This window comes from Chiloscyllium punctatum, chromosome 3 (assembly GCF_047496795.1).
Source record: "Chiloscyllium punctatum isolate Juve2018m chromosome 3, sChiPun1.3, whole genome shotgun sequence".
Classification (NCBI taxonomy): domain Eukaryota; kingdom Metazoa; phylum Chordata; class Chondrichthyes; order Orectolobiformes; family Hemiscylliidae; genus Chiloscyllium; species Chiloscyllium punctatum.
The window spans coordinates 42,615,167-42,636,308 of NC_092741.1; the positions used below are offsets into that span (position 1 = coordinate 42,615,167).

Below are 21,142 nucleotides of genomic sequence, written 5' to 3' on the forward strand. Positions count from 1 at the left end.
GACACTAACTGCAGAGTTATAAGGAAAGAGCAAAGAGCTAACTGGGCATTGGTGAGACCACATCTCAAATACTGTGTGCAATTTGGTCACCTTTATTTAAGGAAAGATGTAAAAGCATTGGAGATAGTTAACCAGATTGATATCTGGCTTATGAGAACAGGCTGGGCTTGTTTCCACTGGACTCTAAATTGTGGTGTGTGGCTTGTTTGAAATGTATAGGATCCTGATTGGTCTTGTCAAGGTGGGGTTACAAAGGACGTTTCCTCTTGAGAGTCCAGACTAAGGAGTTTCAAAATTAGGAGTCACACCAAAGGACAGATGAGAAATTACAAAGGGATCTTTGATCAAATGGTATTGCATTTGTTAGTACAACAAACAAGGTTAGGGTGTTGGGTAAGATGTTTAGCTCAGTCCCTTGAGTAAAGGAGTTGGGAGTCTTGTTAAGGTTGTACAGGGCATTAGTGAGTACTCTTCTGGAATGCTGTGTCTGGTTCTAGTCACCCTGTTATAGGAAAGGTATTATTAAGCTATAGAGGGTTCAGAAGAGATTTACCAGGAGGTTGCCGGGTATGGGAGGTATGAGTTATAAAGATAAGCTTGGACTTTTTTCACTCGAGCATAGGTTGAGAAGTGATCTTAGAGGTTTATAAAATCATGAGGGCTATAGCTATAGTTAACGGTCGGTGTTTTTCTCTAGGATGGAAGAATTTCAAGGCAAGGAGATTTAAAGTATGTGGGCAATTTTTTTAAGCAGAGGGTGATCAGTGTGTGGAATGAACTTCCTGAGGAGGTGGTTGATGTGGGCGCAGTTACCGTGTTTAAAAGACACTTTGGTAAATACACCTGGGAAAGGTTTGGAGGGATATGGGCCAGGAGCAGGCAGGTGGGACTAGTTTAGTTTGGGATTATGTTGGGCATGGACTGGTTGGACTGAACAGTCTGTTACTGTGTTATGACTCTATGATTCAGGGTTATACAGCTCTGAAACTCCCTGCCTTGGCAGGAGGTGGGGTGGGTCCATTGAACATTTTAAAGACAGGTGGATGAATATCTAGGTGGATCGGAGAGTCCAGAGTTATTTGGGGAGGTGGTGTAGCTGGGAATGCAATTTGAAATCACAAACAGATTAGACATAATTTTATTGAATGGCAGTGCAGGATCAAGGGACAGTGTGGTCTGCTGCTGCTCTATGGAGAGCAAGCTTAGATTCAACAGCCTCCAAAGGGTTATAACCATAATTCCATGACTTAAAACCTACCTCTTTGATAACTTTGGCCATCTTTTGTAGCTTATGCAAAATCTTTGGTTCAACTGCTGAGATACCTTGATGTTTTACTAAATAAACTGTAGTAAATAAAAGTTATCATTCCAGTCATTGGGAGAAATCGGCCCACAGACCAATTACAGCCGTCTCTGTTTTGGTTCTGCCCAGTTGACTAAAATAATTTAGGTGAAGATTTATTTGCAAGTGTCTACCTGGTAAAATACTTCTGAAGCTGCTTGCACTGCGACAAAGGTATGATGGTAATCTCTTCCTGTTCTCTGTAGAGGTATTTCAGAAAAAGAAAATATTACAAATACAGGTAGTGAAGGTGTGCTGTGTATTCCTGCTTCCTCGTTACTTTGGCAGGAGGAGCATGACTTTGGCAAATGTTTGCTTTCACCATCTGTGAATTTGCACCAACACATGATTTTTTTAAAAAATCTGCTTTTGTGTTTTGAGACATTTACCTGCTGTTTTACATTGATTTAATTGAGATCCCAAAAGGAAATTAAGTAAAGCAATGGTTTTTGTAGCTGTATTACCAGAGTTCAAAAGTACTATCTTCCAATTATACTTCTAAAATTTGCATCTTTGTTTGAGTACGTTTGTGCCCTGTGATTCTATTGCTTCAGAGACTAATAGCTTTTGAAATAAATGTGACAAAATGTTTCAATTTAAGACTTTTGCTATAATAAACTAAAATCAACATCTAAATATAGAGTAGACTCTGGATATTCCCCACACAGAACAGGTATTTTCCCTGTTAACGAACCAACTCAACCAAAAACCCATGCCACATTTACATATTGTCACTCATCAGACATATATGCCTGTAAAGTCCCACATTCCTGTCTATTTAATAGGCGGTCTTCTCCCTTTCACACGAGGTGAAAGTCTTTGTGTTCCTTGAAAGTTCCTTGTTCTGTAAATTTCTGCAAAAAAATTCAAACAATTACAGGGAACCCCTATTATCCTAAGTCTTTGGATGGGCAGGTTTTCATTCAGGTAATTGATTATTTGGTAAATTGACTTGATGTTATGCACTGCCCATAATTACATTAAAAAGCATGCAAACAGTTTTTATTTCATCTGATCACTAAAATCTGTACGAACACTGCATATCGCTTAAAAATTCATGACATTTTACAACTCATCACTCTTTCTGTACCTGTACAATAAAAAGAATTCATTGATGTGGAGGTTGGTTATTATTTCCGAAGACATTATCCAGCCGCTGTTGCTTGAATTACTGTCTCTTTGCAAACAATAACACTTGGCGAAGATGCATCAGTTTAACGACAACAACTTCATCTTGTGCTTCGTACCACTCCATGCAAAGTTGCAAACTGTCAATAGCTTCATTAATGGGGACGGGAGGTGGTGCCGGTATTGGATTTTCCTTGCTACCCACACATTCCTCCTGTTCCTCTGTGACTACGTTGACTCTTTGATCATCGGTGAGTGCCTCTGTTCCAATTTTGTTGTCACGGTTTACCCAAGCATCAATCTCTGTCTGCAAAGTCTCCTAAACCCAGCTGTCTGCAGTTTTCGGTGATGTCAGTGGTTATGCTTTGTTCCAGACGGGTGTCCACTTCACAGGCAGGGCTCCCAATACACAAACTATTGTACCAACAGTCTGCAATTGTTGATGACTCGATGCAGTCCCAAGATTCAGCAATCATGAATACAGCATCCTTGACTATAATTGCCTTAATGATTTCCTACAGTCCTTTGTCAGTATTGGCTTCACCCAGGACAGCATGCAACATGTCACTCTGGTAACATTTTTCATAATTGCAATGATTCCCTGATCAAGGAGCCGTAACCTTGAAGTGGTGTTGGGTGGTAAAAACAAACACTTGATAGCTAATTGTAACTGGCTGCCTTTCACAGTGTATGCCCCCGCATTCTCAACAAGCAGAAGGGCATGTTGCTCGAGTCCTTGGCTTGCCAAATGTGACCTGACAGCAGGTACAAAATCTTCATGGAACCAGGATGAGAAAAGTGGATATGTCATTCATGCATTATTATGTGCTTTGTACCTTACGGGAAACAAGTTCTTGTCACAGTTCTTAAAGTAACGGAGATTTAGCATATCGCCCATGCAGACAAGTGGTAACTTATGAGTGTCGGTGGTATTGACACAAGGGGAAAATTGTGATCCGATCCTTCTGTGCTTTGTCCTGACCCCTGCTTTTCTCTGGTGGATACAAGTGTTTTAGCTGGCAGTGCACGCCAGAACAATCCACTTTCATCTACACAATTGTACAATTGCTCAGGTTCATACTTTCCTTCATGAATGCTGGATTGCAGTTTTAGTCTGTAGTCTTCTCCGGTGGTGTCATCCATAGACTTCTGCTCCCCAAGAACACTGAGCTGCCTAATGCAGTGACAATGTTTGAAGTGCTGTAACCATCCCAATGATACACTGTGATCAGACTCACCAGTGTGGAGGCGTTCATGAAAACTGGCAGCTTTTTCCAGGATCTTCAGGCCAGATACGGGAATTCCCTTTTCACGCTGCTGTGAAAACCACAAAAATACAGCTTGGTCGAGTTGCTCATCCTTTGCTGGCTTCATGGATTTTCTTTTTAGAGCATTTGCAGTGTCACTTAGGCTGATGAGTTTCTCAATCGCTGGTCTTGCTTTCTTGATGTCAGACACTGTCGCTATCCCAGTGTTGTACTCCTGTGCAATCCTCGATGCCTTTTTACCACGATCCAGGTGCTGTAAAATCTCACTTTTCTGTTCAATTGTCACTGTGGTGTGCTTTCTCTTCACAGACATGGTAAGTACAGTATATACAACAAACTCGATCAGTGACACCAGATACGAACTCAGTCATAGAGGGAATGAAGACACTATTGATTTTTGTCATGCATTTTAGAATCCTTCAGCATGTCCGTCATTTTCATGTGTTAAAATTTTTTCAATACTACAACAATTTGTTGTACCAGTGTCATAAAGCTTAGTAGGGAAACAGGCCCTTCAGCCCAACAAGTCCACACTGACCCACCCCCCCTACATTTACCCCTTCACCTAACACTATGGGCAATTTAGCATAGCTATATTCACCTAACCTGCACATTTTTGGACTGTGGGAGGAAACCAGAGCACACCCACGCAGAGAATGTGTGAACTCCACATAGTCATGTGGCCTGAGGTGGGAATTGAACCCGCATCTCTGGCACTGTGAGGTAGCAGTGCTAACCACTGTGCTACCGTGTCGCCCAACTATTGTTGGTTAAAATTATGTTAACACTGCTACAATTGACTGACTGAGATTGTTGCAGCAGTATTGTTAACACCTCTTTTATGCAACATTTGCAGATCTTCAGTGCAGGCAATCCTCATTACCCTGTGTTGCTATCAAAAGGCGTGATGGTGACACCATTATCAGTAATGCTACTTTGTTGTAACAGTTTCACAGGACTGTCAGATTTTGTTCGGATAGTCCAGTTTTCAAATCGTTGGTATTTGAATAATTGAGTTTCTACTGTAATCCCATCTCACCAGCGTCTGTTTGTGCTTTCCATATTCCTCTACGGGTCTCTGTGTGAAATTGAGTGCCTGTATCAAGCCAGAACAGTCACCTTTCTTTTGTTTAGATCAGAGTGGTGCTGGAAAAGCACAGCAGGTCAGGCAACATCAGAGGAGCAGGAAAATCAATGTTTCCGGCAAAAGCCCTTCATCAGGAATAGAGGCAGGGAGCTTCCAAGGTGGAGGTTGATCTCTCGATCCTGGAGACTATACCATATATGGAGGTCCTGCATTGAGCTGCTACATGTAATGTTTGTTTGAAATTATTTACCTGACTTACCTTTTAAGGATGTCTTATTTCTAACTCTGTTAAGTAATGCAACAATTTTTATTCTTCTTTTGTATCCAAGATAGTGCCATAAGAGGCAGACATTGTAAAAGCTTTTCACTGTCCTTCTACAATGGAGTACACATGACAGTAAAGAATACTCTATTCTATTCTAAAAGTCTTGCTTTCTTTAATGCCTGATCATGGAATTCCCTCCCTACATTGCTCTCCCTTTCTTTCCTGCTTCAAGACAAACCTCTCTCTTTTAGAGAGAGCAGATACAAACCCAGGCAGCTTGTTGTCAGCGGCCATCCATGAGGGAGATGGAAATGTTGCTATACAGCACTGTGTTATATTAATCTCGCAACTACACCAAACGCCAAAAACCTATGATCAGTTCCCTTCCGAGTCACTCACTAGCCAGACTTGAAAATGTATCATTGCTGGGTCAAAATCCTGGAATTACCTACCTAACAGCAATGTGGGTTTACCTACAACAAATGGACTACAGTAGTCCGAGAAGGCAGCTCGCCACCACCTTAACAGCAACTGGGAATGGACAATAATGCTGATTCAGGCAGTGATGCTCACCTCCCATGAATGAATTAAAGTCAGTCAAAAGCACCATCCACTATCAGATGTCCACTTGAGGCAGTCAAGGTAAAGACTGGAGTCTCTCTCACAACAGTCCAGGGTGTGGGTTACTGTCACTCCTGCAGGTTCAGTGTAACCAGTCCAAGGATTATTGGATCATGGGTCAGGGAGATGCATGGAGATTGGTCAGGGGAATAGAGCACAGTCAGTTCTAGGGTTCAGCAGATTGACTGTCATTGATGGCTATCAGGGAATATTATTATTGTAGGAAGGTGGGGTACTCAATTCTGGAATTGGGGGCAGCAACCTGGGACATGAGGTTGCAAGGCCGGTTAAGGAGGAAACTGAATTCCAAAGTATGGAGGTTATGCTTCAATTAAGCTGGGCATAAGTGAGACCAGGTCTGGAGTGCTGTGTACAGTCACCTTATTAAAGGAAGGATGTAAATATGAAGGAAACAGTTCAAAAATCTATCAGACTTATATCTGGAATGGGCAGTTTTCCTTCTAAGGAAATGTTGGAATGACTATGCTTGTACTGCCTTTTAGAGGAGTAAAAGGAAATTTGATTGATTAGATATAGGATGAGAATTCCAAAGCTTCGGATATAGGCAGCCAAAGGCCCAGCCACCAGTGGTGAGCAATTAAAATTACAGACATGCAAAAGGCTACTATTGGAGGAGTGCTGTGATCTCAGAGGATTGTAGGACTGGCTGAGATTACAGAGACAGGGAGTGGAATAATGGAGTTATTTCAAGATAAAAAGGAGAATTTTAAAGGTGACCTATTGCCAGATTACGAACCAACGTAAGTTTAGTGAGCACAATGTTAATGAGTGAATGGTGGGGAGTCAGAACATGGCTGTGTAAGGAACGGAGTTTATAGTGGAGGCTGAAGACAATGATTTCTTTCATCCCTGATGTCAGATGTTGGGAACACTTGCCTTTGAATCATAAGTTTCCAGGTTCAATTTTCACATAATGTCAACATAAATGTTAATTTATGCATTACTGAGGAAGCACAACATGGCTGCGGAAGCTGTCTTTTGGATGGCATGTTAAACTGAATCCCCATCTGCTTAGTCTGGTGGATATAAGACAACGTGCAGTACTTTGAAGAAAAATATGGGAGTTATCCCTGAAGACCAGGCCAATATTTATCCCGTGATCAATTTCACAGGAGAGAGAGAGATTGTCTGGTCCTTATCACATTGCTGTTTGTGGGAGTTTGCTATATCTCTATAATGGCTGCAACATTTCTTACATGAGAATAATAACTACAATTCAGTAAATACTTCATTAGTTGCAAAGTGCTTTGAGATGTCCAGTTGTGAAAAATGCGAGACTTACCTGTTAATTTCCCTTTTTTTCTCTTTTAACATTTAGTTGGAGGAAATTTCAGCCTTTTCAATATGAATATTGACAAGCATAATGACAAATTATAGACAGTAAAATGGTGAGGAGAGGTAGTGGTCAGGTAATGTTAGAACCTGATTTAATGCCATCACCGTGAAGCAGGAAGTTAAGAAATAAAAAGGGGTTAAGAAGAAATCTTCGAGGACTTGTAATGGAGCAGGGAACTCAGTGAAGCCAAAGCAGCTGGCTGTGGATGAACATTGTCGTGGAAAGCCTGGATCTAATTGTTCCAGGATATATCATGTATCTGCAGAATGCACTTCCTGTGATTTATTTATACACTTAGTTGCATGTATTTTGAGAGTATAGCTGAAATTCAGATATCACAGGCACATAGTATTGGTCATAAATGAGGATAAATAATCCATCACTACTTCTGTTTTACCTGTAGCACTGCTTTTTAGAGACAAAGCTACCTCAAAGTCATACATCTGGTTCTGCAATTCACTGACTCGTTGGAAGGCATCTAGTTTCAAGTTGCGCTCCTGGACCAGCTTACAGCGTACCTAACAAATAACAGAAAGCAGATGTACAGCAAAGCTATTTACAGCAAGATTCTCAAACAACATTTCATACAACGGGCAACTGTTATAAATGTGTAGATATATGCTTTGTAGAGAAATCTAATCTGTCTTTATAATAGGTATAAAGAGTCTTAAAGAAAAAGCTATAAGAAGATACATGACTTCTTTTGTGAATTCAACTGCAGTCAAGGCAAATCATCAGACTGTAGTAGCTTAAGAGTGAATCACAAAGGGTTATTAAATAATTCATAGAATCCAAGATTGTAAATTGAACTGTCAGAAGGGATGAAGTTTCTATCTTGTTGAACAGAAGACATGAAGGACATCGTGAGGAATTCCAATATTACTCACTTCGGTTTGTCTACATAAGCAGTCATTTTGTTTGATTTTGATAAAATGTTTGAACATTGGAAAAAGGATCTTGAAACAGAAATTGTTCACGACAGGGAGATAGGACATAGGAGCAGAATTAGGCCATTTGACCCATCGAATTTGATGTGCAAGGGAGACATCCAGGACAAACTAGCTAAAGGACTGCTAGACTGAACCGGGATCCCACCAGTAACTATCAGCAGTGTTGTAACAATGAAACACAACACAGGGGTCTTCACCCATTCCCAGAACCTATTCTGCTTAATGTGTGAGCAACCTCCAACTATCCAACTGCAGAGCCAAATCTGACTTCATAATTCAACCCTTACACTTCAGAAAGAGAATTTTCAAACAATCTATGACTGCAATGCAATTAGAGGCAGATTGTCATCTTCATAAATTTATCCTTTAAATATTTGTAGCCAAGAGTGTGGTGCTGGAAAAGCACATCACGTCAGGCAGCATTGAGGAGCAGGAGAATCAACAGTTTGGGCATAAGCCCTTCATCAAGCACTTTTTAAATGTTGTATTTGTACTTTAATAACTTTTAACACATTTTACTTAAATAACTCTGCAATAGTTGTGTAATAAACTAACCCTTTATCTGAGCTGCTAATTATTTTTTAAGTGAAACACAAAAAATATGAGCTTGAGAAAGATGAAGAGAAATTTCTTCACTCAGTGAGTGGTGAATCTATGGAATTCCTTATTCTTTGGACTGTGGACTCAGTCATAGAGGACATTCAAGTCAAAGATGGATGGATTTTTACACATTATTAATATCAAGAAAGACAGGTATCGTGCAAGAAAACGGAGTTGAGATAGAAGATCAGCCATGATTTCATCGAATGATGGAGCAGGGCTGAATGGCCTACTCCTTTTTCTTGTGTACTTATTTAAGAAAGTGCCAATGCAGTCATACTGACCCTTGTTTCTGCAAATACAGGAGCTAATGAATAAATGTTCACTAATGTGCACTCATACAGTTTCCAGTACTTGTCTGGAAAGACAAGGAAAGCATCCAGAACTCTGTCATAAGATAAATTCATTTTGAGAAACCAATGCTCTGTGAGTTACATGAGGAGGACATTATTCCTCACTTAAGAAAAATATCAAACCAACGCATATTAGCATTGCAGCTGTCATTGGGACCAGTTTCTGTAAGACATGATGTACAGAAGGATGCTTTTTTGTCACACTGTACCTGTTTGATCTCCTTATCGATCTTATTGTGCTGGATTTGAGCCATTTTGGAAGATCTCTCAAACTCAGTGCTTAGTAGATGGAACCTCTGTTCCTTTTCCTCCATGTCATTCAACAGTCGTTCCATGTTGGATGCTTTCACACTGTCCAGCTGCTGTCGGCTCTTCAACTCTTGAGAAGCCTTGTGCTCATACTCCTTCAGCAGCCATTTCTGTGGTCAACAAAAACTCGGACATATGGCACCATGAGTGACATCTTTGAGGGCATTACCTGCTTATCAAGACATTTTACTCTTCGAAGGACTAATATTTTCTGACCTTTTACACATAATATAGAAAAAAAGGACATTTTTGTTCAATTCATTCTTGGGATGAAGGTGTTCCTGGCTAGGCCACCATTTATTGCCCATTCGTAATTGCTCAGAGGGCAGTTAAGAGTCAACCACATTGCTGGGGGTCGGGAGTCAAGTGTAGGCCAGATCAGATAAGAATGGCTGTTCCTTGTTGCCTTTAGGTGTACCTGTTGCATGTACCACTGTTGTAATGTACGAAATGGCAGACAGACTGCAAGGCCTGCCCTTATGCTGCTATGGCCAGATATCTTCCTTTTATTATTAGCAATGGAGTTGGTCTATTGATTTCTACAGGATGTAGAATGGTAGTTGTTTGTAAAGGTTGGAAAGAAGAGGATTATTCAAGGGTGATTTAGAGATATTTTTGACAGATAAAGGAGTTGGAGAGCATGGGAAGGGGAAAGGAGAGGTGGGTTTAGGTCACAAAAATCATAACGAATGGCAGATCTGGCTCAAAAGGTTAAATGGCCTACTCCTGCTCCTAAGTTCGAGAAGATATGGAGTTCTGGGGATACCTCTTTTTCCAGTTCTTTCTTCATTTTATCATTCTCCGACTGGGACTTGCTCAGAGCTTTCTGTACAGCAGAGAGTTGCTGACGCAGTAAAAGCACCTCCTCTTCCGCCAGCATTTTAATATTGAGATAACGTTTCTTGACTTTTACGACTTCCTGTGAACATAAAGGACAACTGGTCAAAAACAAGATGCCAATTTCGTCCCAGCGGCTCTCATTTAACTTTTCAAGCAAAAGTTGATTGAGAAGGGAGGGTAGAAAGAGGTGCTTCTATTCAAAGGTCTGTTCTTTACGTGGTGACAGGTGAGAAATAGCTGAAACCTCTGCAGGTTTGCAGTGTTCAGAACCAGGTTGCCTCAATCTTTGCCCACTTTTCTGGTCCCTTGCTTGAATTAATTTTCCATCTGGTGGTCAGATGTTAAGCTTTTCATTCCTGTGACCATTTTTGTGAACCTCTTCTGAACACGCTCCAGGGCCAGCACATCCTTCCTGAGATATGGGGCCCAAAGCTGTGCACGATACTCCAAATGTGGTCTGACCAGAGCCTTATAGAGCCTCAGAATTACATCCTGTTTTTATATTCAAGCCCTCTCAAAATAAATGCCATCATTGCATTTGTCTTTCTAACTGCTGACTCAACCTGCAAGTTTACCTTAAAAGAATCCTGAACTAGAACTTCCAAGTCTCTTTGCACTTCAGACTTATGAATTTTCTCCCCATTTAGAAAATAGTCCTTGCCTCTGTTCTTCCTATCAAGGTGCATGACCTCACACGTTCCCACGTGGTACTCCGTCTGCCACTTCTTTGCCCATTTCCCTAACATGTCCAAATTCTTCAGCAGCCTCTCTGCCTCCTCAATACTACCTGTCCCTCTACCTACTGTTGTATAGTCTGCAAACGTAGCCAGAATGCCCTCAGTTCCTTCACCTAGGAGAACAACAAAATGAAGAAAGAATTGGAAAAACAGGTATTCCCAGAAACTCCATATCTTCTTGAACTTAGGAACAGGAGTAGGCCATTCAACCTTTTGAGCCAAGTCTGCCATTAGTTATGACCTTTATGGCCTCAACCCAACACTCACATCTTACAAAGTGAACTGAACCATTAGCTGTGGAAATGCAGCACCTCATACAGGTTCACCTTCTAGCTTTTGAACATCGGAGGCATGTCCCCATCTTCTGGCAAAAAACTTCGGAAGTAGGGGTGACATTTTCCCCCATTTGTCCCAAAGTGGTAAATAAAACAATAAAATTGACAAGGACTTTGAACTCAGGGCACCTCCGTGTCAGGCCACAGACTGAAGGCTGGTCCCAAGTAACCTTGTATCTGTTCCTGAGAATCACAGTCTTTCAGAATTACTACAGTGCGGACAAAGGCCATTCAGCCCATCGTGCCTGCATTGGATCTGTTCCTACTGTACGAGATGTACCTTTAAGAGGGATTTGTTCTATCCTGGCCCTCTTGAAGGGGCTTTTTGTCCACCTGGTGCAGAGGTGTCTGATCCATGGACAGCAGAGTAAATAGCTTTGGGTTTTAAAAAAATAGATAAAAGACGTATGAGTGGGTGGAGACAGGCCCACAGACACCCATTGTTTTAGATTTGTTTTCAGTTGTTGAAGTTGGGGGTTTTAAGTTGAAGTTGCTAGATACAGTTCTCTCTCTCTCTCTCCACTCCTGCAAAAAAAACGGGCTCTCTCTCTCTGCTGGTATATTCATCCTTTCAGTTTCTCCTGGACTGAAGAGACAGCAAGTGAGGGAAATCTGTTTTTGCTGAACTTGCCTTTGCTTATTTATGTGATGCTGCTGCATTGGAACAGTTGACGAATGGTAGCTAAATAATATATCATTTTGTTAAGTATTTTAATAGTTAAAGTTATACCATTTCTTTTTTGTCTTGTATTTTAGAAGTCTGTTTTGCTTAAAGCCTAGTAGTATGACCAATCGAATCACATCTGGAACACAGCACCTTGCACTTGCCTTTAAGTAAGATAAAAGTTAGGGTCTAGGCTATCTCATTGATACATTTTGAAAGGGGTTTGATCTAGTCCATAGAGCTGGTGCCAATCCACTGTGTTTTCCCCAAATCCCTGCACACCATTTCTATCAAAAAAATCATTCAATGCCCTCTTGAATGCCTTCATTAAATAAATATTCATTCTTATAAACCACTATCTCGACCATGTAATGAACCGTGCCCATCCTGGTCCTGATAATGGATTTCCCACCTGGAAGTTGGGTATGTCAGTTCAAGTCTGGCCCGTGAGTGAGTGTGTGCATGTGAGTGCACATGTCTATCTGTGCATGTGTGTCTGTGTGCACGTGTGTGCATATGTGTGTGGGTGTGTCTGTATCGTGTGTACCTTTATGCGTCTGTATGTGTATATGGGTGTGTCTGTATCTGTATGTGTGTTTGTGGGTGGAGTGTGTCTGTATCTGTGTGTGAAAGCATGTGTGTCTGTGTGTGTCAATGTGTGTATGGGGGTGTCTATCTGTGTCTATATCTGTGTGTGTGTGAGCATGTGTGTCTGTGTGTGCGTGAGCATGTGTGTCTGTTTGTGTGTGTATGGGTGCGTCCGTATCTGTGTGTATGTCTGTGTGTGCGTGCGCATGTGGTTGTGTGTTTGGCAGTGTTTCCAGCCACACTCTCTCCTGTGCCATCCACGGTTACTGCTGATCCAGTATGAAAACCAGGAGTTATGGAGTCTGGTCCGGGCCCTCTGAAAAGGGAGTCCCCAGAAGCCAGTTCGAGGATTGGGTGTAAAGCTGGGTCCAAAGGTGGTTACAGGAAATTGAAGAGGGATCTGGGAGTCCTGGAAAATGTAACTGAGAGGCTGGAAGAAATTGAGAACCCACCAAACCTAACAGGAGCAAGGAGCAAAGGAGAAACCAAGAGGGGCCAAAGGAATCAAGGAAGGGGCTCCAGGCAGTGAGTTGGCACAGCACAGGCTGAATGTCAGTCGGCTGTGAGAGATCCCGGGGAGGAAGTAGAGGGAGGAGCTGAGACAGAGCTCGAGGATACCTAGGAAGTCAATGATGGAGCACCTTCTGATAAGATTGAACAGCTAGGCAGAAAGTAAGTATTCTGGCATTCCAAGGCATGACAGCATTGGAGGGAGTTAAATGGAGTCCTTAAGAGGAAAGAGTAAAATCCATCTGCAGGAAGACCAAAGTGTAAACGTGACTTATGTGGCTCACAGTAGTTACTGACTTCTGGGTGTGTTGCCATTATTTCTGTGGTATTTGTCTTAGAATCATAGAATCCCTACAGTGTGGAAGTGGGCAATACTATCTGTTGTTTAATGTGCAGAGGATTGTTATTAACCACAGCTTGCTGGGAAGTTAACTTGTACTTCATGTTGATTTTTGATATTAACACATTGTGGGCATTACTTCTAGTTGATGGGGGTCAATCATCTCAGTCCAAGAATGTTTCTGCAGGAGTTCCTCAGGATAGTACCCTAGGCACAACCATCTTCAGCTAATTTATCAATGACTTCCCCTCCATGTTAAGGTCAGAAGTGAGGATGTTCATCGATGATTGCACAATGTTCAGCACTATTCATGACTCCTCAGATATTGAAGCAGTCCACGTCCAAATGGGCAACATGATGGCTCAGTGGTGAGGACTGCTGCCTCACAGTGCCAGGGACCCAGGTTCGATTCCAGCCTTGGGTGTCTGTCTATGTGGAGTTTGCACATTCTCCCCGTGCCTGTGTGGGTTTCCTCCGGATGCTCCGGTTTCCTCCCACAGTCCAAAGATGTGCAGCTCAGGTGAATTGGCCATTTAAATTGCCCATAGTGTCAGGTGCTTCAGTCAGGGGGAAATGGGTCTGGGTGGGTTTCTCTTTGGACGGTCGGTGTGTACTTGTTGGGCCGAAGGGCCTGTTTTCACATTGTAGGGAATCTAATCTAATCAAATGCAACAAGATCTGGATGGTATCCAGGCCTGGGCTGACAATTGGCAAATAATATTCGCACCACATTTGTGCCAGCCAATAACCCTGGGCTGTTGGCATTCAGGAGTATTACCATTGCTCAATTCCCTTCTGTTGACATCCTGTGAGTTACCAGTAACCCAAACTGAATTGGGAGTGACTCACTTCCTGTCTCCCCACTGCCTGTGCAACATCCACAAGGGTCAAGTCAGGGCCATGACTGAATCCTGCCCTTTTGCCCAGATGATGCAGCAACAACAACACTCAAGAAACTTCACACCATCTAATACAAAGTAGCCACTTGACTGACATCACATCTGCCACCTTCAAGATTTACTTCCCTCACCACTGATCCTACAGTAGCAGCAATGTTGCATGAACTCTCCAAGCCTCCATCAATAACACCTTCCAAACTTGTGACCTCAATCATCTAGGACAAGGGAAGCAGATATATGGGAATACCAACCAGAAAATTACCTTCCAAGCATCTCTCCTTCCTGACTTGGAACTAAGGGCAGCACGGTGGCTAAGTGGTTAGCACTGTTGCCTCACAGCGTCAGAGACCTGGGTTCGAATCCAACCTCAGAAGACTGTCTGTGTGGGTTTCATCCCATGGTCCAAAGATGTGCAGGTTAGGTGGATTGGCCATGCTAAATTGTCTACAATGTCCAGGGATATGCAGACTAGGTGGATTAGCCATGGGAAATACTGGGTTGTGGGGATGGGTCTGGGTGGGATGCTCTCCGGAGGATTGGTGTGGATTCGATGGGCTGAATGACCTGCTTCCACACTTCCACTGGGTCAGAATCTAGGGACGCCCTTCCAAAGAGTACCATGTTCTCCCTGTACCCCGAGGATGGCCCTGCTCACATCTACCTTCGACAGCACAATGGGGGATTGACAATAAATGCTGTCCGAGCTACGATGACAAGGGCAGCACAGTGGCACAGTGGTTAGCACTGCTGTCTCACAGCGCCAGAGACCCGGGTTCAATTCCCACCGCAGGCGACTGACTGTGTAGAGTTTGCACATTCTCCCTGAGTTAGCGTGGGTTTCCTCCGGGTGCTCCAGTTTCCTCCCACAGTCCAAAAATGTGCTGGTTAGGTGAATTGGCCATGCTAAATTGCCTGTAGTGTAGGGGAATGGGTGTGGGTGGGTTGCGCTTCAGCAGGTTGGTGTGGACTTATTGGCCTGAAGGGCCTGTTTCCACACTGTAAGTAATCTAATCTAAAAAAAAGAGCCACAGTGGCTCAGTGGTCAGCACTGCTGCCTCACAGCACCTGGCAGTTGGGTTCAATTCCAGCCTCAAGTGACTGTTTGTGCGGAGTTTGCACATTCTCCCTGTGTCTCCCATAATCCAAAGATGAATTGGTCAGAGGTAAATGTAGATTAATAAGGTAGGGGAATAGGTCTTGGTAGGTTACACTTTGGAGGGTCGGTGTGGAGTTGTTGGGCCAAAGGGCCTGTTTCCAAACTGTAGGGATTTCATGATTCTATGAAATAACAAAAAAATCAAATTTACCTCATGTTAATGTCAGGTGTTAGAGTATAAGATAGCTATTGTAAGCCCATTGTGCTTATGCTGGCTCTTTGAGAGATCTGTCTGAATAGTTTCACTCAATGGCTCCTTCCTTGTAGCCCTGCATTTTATTTTTAAGTATAGATAAAATTTCTTCTCACGCCTCAAATTCCAGACCACAAACAACAAATATAGTCACTGTTTAAAAGGTTACAAGAAATATTCTGTAAAAAGACTTTAAGTTTTAGATGGCCACTGGCAGATCACTGATGATCTATGAAATGCTAGAGGTAAAAATTACACTCCTTGCTAATTATCAGATCATTGCTAATACTTTAATGTTGTTATCAAGGTTGCATATCGATTTATAAACTTTGTGCTTTCTCAAAGCATTTTCCCTCACCTGCTCCAAGGCAGTGCAAGATCGTTGGAACTGTTTCTGCTTTACTGTCTGCCGCCAGCAGCTCAGCGTTTTCAGCTGACAAACCAATCTCTCCAGTTTACTGTTCTCTTCCCGTAAGGACTGTAGCTGATTTTGCTGGGAGAACAAAAATAGCAATAAAAGTTCCCTCTTTCACTCTATTCTTCAAAGACTCCTCAACCCATTTGCAACTCCCAAACAGGCTCTATTTCAGTAAAATCACAAAGCCATCATGGTTATCATTCTCTTATTACAATAAATGTCACTTATAGTTCAATATTCCATAATATTAAAATACATCTACACAGCCCGTCCTCAGTCCATTCATCTCTGGAGTGAAAGAACCAAATGTGCTCCCTTAACAAAGTCAGGTTTGGACCTAAGAGAACAGAGTGCAGTAAGCTGAGAGGGTGACAGGTCAGAATGGGTGAGGGAAGCAGAGAAATGAAAGCAGCAGATGTCACACCAACAGTTCTCAATAAAGAGATAACGGACAGGTAAGTGGCTAGAGGGTCCGGATGGAAGGAGTGTATTGGAGACAGGTGAAAGGATCCATTGTGTTGGGAGAGAACACCTGCCCAAAGAAAGTAGCATGGAGCAAAGGATAATTTTAATTGCCTTTCCATTAAGCGTCTTGTTTAATCTCAATAGAGCTGATCTATTTTTTGCTATGCACACCTACTTTTCATCAACACCCCTTTTCTACACAATTGGCACTGCCTTTGCCTTTTGCTCTGGGTACCTTTCTCATCTGTTCCTGCTCCTCCTGCCTATTTACTCTCAGCATTAAATCCATCACATTTCCAGCCCCCTTTCAGGTAATAATTTCATACCAGTTCTGTTTGCCTTCACTTTTCATATCTTCTCTCTCTCTCCTTCCTTATAGTGTTTCTAATATATGTCATTAAAATGGTTTTGTATTTTACTTGTATTTATTTTAATGTTTTGCTGCATCTGTTTTCTGTTGTTTTCAGTACAACCTGCTTCAAAATCGATCTATGATGAGTAAAAGATTGCTATTTATTGAGGTAATCTGGACATTGATAAATCACCAATTTTAAGCTGAACTGCAAAAAATTGGGCTGACGGCCAGAAACAGCAGACGTCCCCAAATAGATCAAAGAAAATGGACAAATCACAGAACCATTACAGAGCAGAAGGAGACCATCATGTCTGCACTGATCTATTATCTAATGCCAATCTGCTGCCTTTTCTTCACACCAATACTGTTTTCCCTGGACAGGGGTGATCTTATAGAGGTTTACAAATTCATGAGGAGCATGGATAGGATAAATAGACAAAGTCTTTTCCCTGGGATGGTGAAGTCCAGAACTAGAGGGCATCAGTTTAGGGTGAGAAAGAAAGATATAAAAAAGACCTAAGAGGCAACTTTTTCACGCAGAGGGTAGTATGTGCATGGAATGAATGAGCTGCCAGAGGAAGTGGTGGAGGCTAGTACAATTGTGACATTTAAAAGGCATTTGGCTGGGTCTATGAATAGGAAGGATTTGGTGGGATATGAGCCAAGTGCTGGCAGGTGGGACTAGATTGGTTGGGATTTCTGGTCGGCATGGACAGGTTGGACAGAAGGGTCTGTTTCCATGCTGTACATCTCTATGACTCTATGGCTATGACTGTAAAAACAAATCTGATGCCCTCCTGAATGCCCAAGTTGAACCTGCCTCTACCACATTTCCAGGCAGTGCATTCCATATCCTAACGACTTGTTGTGTGAAAACATTTTTTCTCGCATTACCCTTGCTTCATTTATACATCATTTTAAATCTAGGCCCTCTCATTCTTGTGTTTTGTTACAAGCATAGATAGTTTATCCTTATCTACTCTGTCCAGCCTACTCATAATTTTGAAAACCTCAATCGGATCTCCATTTAGCCTTCTCTCCAAGAACACTCTGAACTTCTTCAAAGTATCTTCATAACTGAAGTTTGTCTGCGCTCACTCCAAAGCATTTGCATCTATCCTATAATGTGGTACTGTCGAAGAGTGTGATGCTGGAAAAGCACAGCCAGTCAAGCAGCATCCGAGGAGCAGGAGAGTTGATGTTTCAAGCATAAGCTCTTCATCAGAACATCAACTCTCCTGCTCCGCGGATGTTGCCTGATCAGCTGTGCTTTCCCAGCACCACACTCTGCAACTCTGATCTCCAGCATGTGCAGTCCTCACGTTCTCCTATAATGTGGCACCCATAACTGTACACAATATTCCAGCTGAGGTCTAATGAGTGTGTTGGACAAGTTCATCATCACCTCCCTGATCTTGTACTCTATGCCTCTATTAATAAAGCTGAAAACACCACATACTTTATTTACTGGTCCCCCTACCTGTTCTCCCACCTTCAACGATCTGTGCATATGCACATACAGGATAAAGTGTTAAATGCTGAAATTAGTCTAAAATGAGAAAGTGCTGGAAAAACTCAATATTTCTGGCAGTGTCTACAGAGAGAAAAACAAAGTTAAAGTTTCAGGATCTGAAGAAGAGTCATTGGACACAAAATGTTTTTCTCTGCACAGATGCTGGTAGGCCTGCTGAGTTTCTCCAGCACTGTTTATTTTTAGTTCAGATGTCCAGCAGCTGCAGTATTTTGCATTTATTTGAGAACTCTAATTAGTTGACTGGCAAAAATCTCTTTAAGGCTTAAGATGAGGACATTTCTCTAAGATCCTTTCCAATGAGTTGGTTCCCAACCCCACTGTTAGAAGTTTACCTTATGAATTACTTTTATCGTAAGTTGTAAAACTCCCTGACAAACCCTCTGAAACAGTTCCTTGGAACATATTTGATCCAGAAAGTGCAATAGCAATTTAAAATATAATGACTTATTTTGGGATCAGTGGGAAGAGATGGTTTTTCAGTGTAATTGCAAGAGAATGATTTAGGGAATGTTTATCTTGCTTGAGTCTTTGCTCATCTATGGTCCAGCAACAGTGAGGAATATACAATTTGCTTTTAGAGTTATAGAGATGTACAGCATGGAAACAGACCAGATATCCCAACCCAATCTAGTCCCACCTGCCAGCACCCGGCCCATATACCTCCAAACCCTTCCTATTCATATACCCATCCAATTTTAGTAGGAAAATAGGTAAAAAATAAACAATTAGACTAATTATGCTGTCACTCGCCAGTTGTATTGCTCTCCTCTATTAGATTGAAAATGCAATAGGAAGCATCACTTAATTTTCTTGGAGAAAAAGCAACCCTTCATTGTTGCAAAATTATTTAATTCTTTTTATTGTCTTGCTGTTTGGAGTCTAAATGCAGATTATTCAACAAGGCATAACACAAGGTTATAAGATCATAACAAATACAGAATTAAAATGTTAATTTAAAAATAACACTGCAAAGTCCTGTGTGGGAGGTATAGATTCCAAAAGGGTTAAGTTTGATTCACAAGTAAACTCCAAAGGAAATGAGAGTGGAAGTGTTAAAAATGCCAATCCAGTTTTTGTCAATTGGACTGATTTTGTTGTAACTTATTCGCTGAAACATTTATAAATCCTAATCAGTAAATTAATAATTTATTAAATCATTACCAGGTCGGGAGTTCTGTCTATTATAATCATTGATCGCAAAGCTATTATTTAAGAGAAATTAACCAAATCAGGTTAGTGAAAATGTCAATTCTGTGATTCTTTCAAAACTTTAAAAAAAACTGAAAAGTAGTTTTGGAAGCAATGCCTCAGGTATTTAAGAAATGGATATTCTGTGCTCTGAAAACAAAATTCTGCACATCAGGTCTATTAACTACTTCAACAGTAATGAAGAAGGGGCTCCTCACTCCTTTTGGGTCGTAGTGCACTAGAGAAAATATTTTTAACAAGGTGAGTTCATAGATAAAAATACATATGAGGGGGCACAGCTGTGAGGCTTTTTACTGCATGAATATTTCCTTGTTTTAACATTATTGAAATTATTTCTGTTTGCTTAGATTCTTGTAACTTTATGATTGGAGTTCAGATGCAAAGTAACAGCAATGGAACAAAGTGTCATTAGTTTCAATTTTTTTTCTACCAGATGAAGTTAACCCAAGGTCAATGGTATGGTCACATCTGGACTGAGGAACAATTCGAAGAGTTTATCTTCTGATAAAAATCGAAAGTAGATGGAGTTGCTTACCTGTGTCAAGTTCTCTTTTAAGGTTTCATCGTTCTTTGTGGAGCCAATCTTTCTCTTGAGGATAATCATGTTTTCCACCCCTTTCCTTCTCACTTCATTGATCAGTTCACAGACCGTTTTGTTCATGTTAATATGGTATTCATCCAGCTTTCCCTGTTTTTATGAATGTGCCAAGAATTCCAATTACAGCAACAGTGAAAACCGTTCATTATTATTTTCTCTTTAATGTTATGTGGGCATCAGTAGTATTGCTAAATGTCCCTTCAACTGAGTGACTGCCATGCCAATATAGAGAGCAGTTAAGAGTTAACCCCATTTCTACGAGTCTGGAGTCACATACAGGCCAGACCAGGTAAGGACGGCAAATAGCTTTTCCAAAACAAAAGGCATCAGGTGGATTTCATGGTCGCCATTACCAAGACTAACTTTGGGTAAATTATAGAATCACAGAAGTCTTAATGTGCAGAAATAGGCCATTTGGCCCTTCGAATGAGCATCCTGACCTGGTGCCAATCTAATGTTTCTCCCTATAGCCTTGCACATAATTTTATCCAAATAACCATCCAGTGTTCCCTTGAATGTCTCAGTTGAATCTGCCTCTGTTACACTTCCAGGCAGTGCATTCCAGACCCTAACTATGCACTTTGTACAGAAGGTTTTTTTTCTCATGCCACCCTTGCTTGTTTTGCTAATCACTGTAAATCTATACCCTCTCATTCTAAATTGTTTTGCAAATGGGAACAGTTTCTCCTTATTTACTCTGTCCAGCCTGATTTTGAAAACCTCAATCAAATCTTCTGGTAATCTTCTTTTCTTCACGGAGAAACACCCAATGACTTCAGTCTATTTTCATAACCAAAGTCTCTCATCCCTGGAATTATTCTTGTGAATTGCTTCTGAGCTGTCTCCAATGCATTGACATCCTTCCTATAATGTGATGCCCATAACTGTATGCAACACTCTAGCTGATGTCTAACAGGTGTCTTATGTAAATTCATCACCATGTCGATAAATCCATGGATAGAGTATGCATTACTTACTTCTCTCTCTACCTGTCCTGTCACATTCAATGAGATCTGCACAG

The 21,142-nt window shown here is 41.5% G+C and overlaps 1 protein-coding gene across 1 annotated transcript in view; it reads right to left on the bottom strand.

Annotated features, from left to right (window-relative positions):
* LOC140458135 (coiled-coil domain-containing protein 162) overlaps positions 1 to 21,142 on the bottom strand; it is a 125,340-nt gene that overhangs the window by 3,782 nt on the left and 100,416 nt on the right. Inside the window, exons 27-32 of the mRNA XM_072552251.1 lie at positions 20,059 to 20,211; positions 15,901 to 16,035; positions 10,047 to 10,199; positions 9,181 to 9,390; positions 7,466 to 7,586; positions 1,477 to 1,542 (exon numbers count right to left, since the gene is read on the bottom strand). Of these exons, the coding sequence (XP_072408352.1) occupies positions 1,477 to 1,542; positions 7,466 to 7,586; positions 9,181 to 9,390; positions 10,047 to 10,199; positions 15,901 to 16,035; positions 20,059 to 20,211 (838 nt within the window). The remainder of the gene's footprint in view (positions 1 to 1,476; positions 1,543 to 7,465; positions 7,587 to 9,180; positions 9,391 to 10,046; positions 10,200 to 15,900; positions 16,036 to 20,058; positions 20,212 to 21,142) is intronic.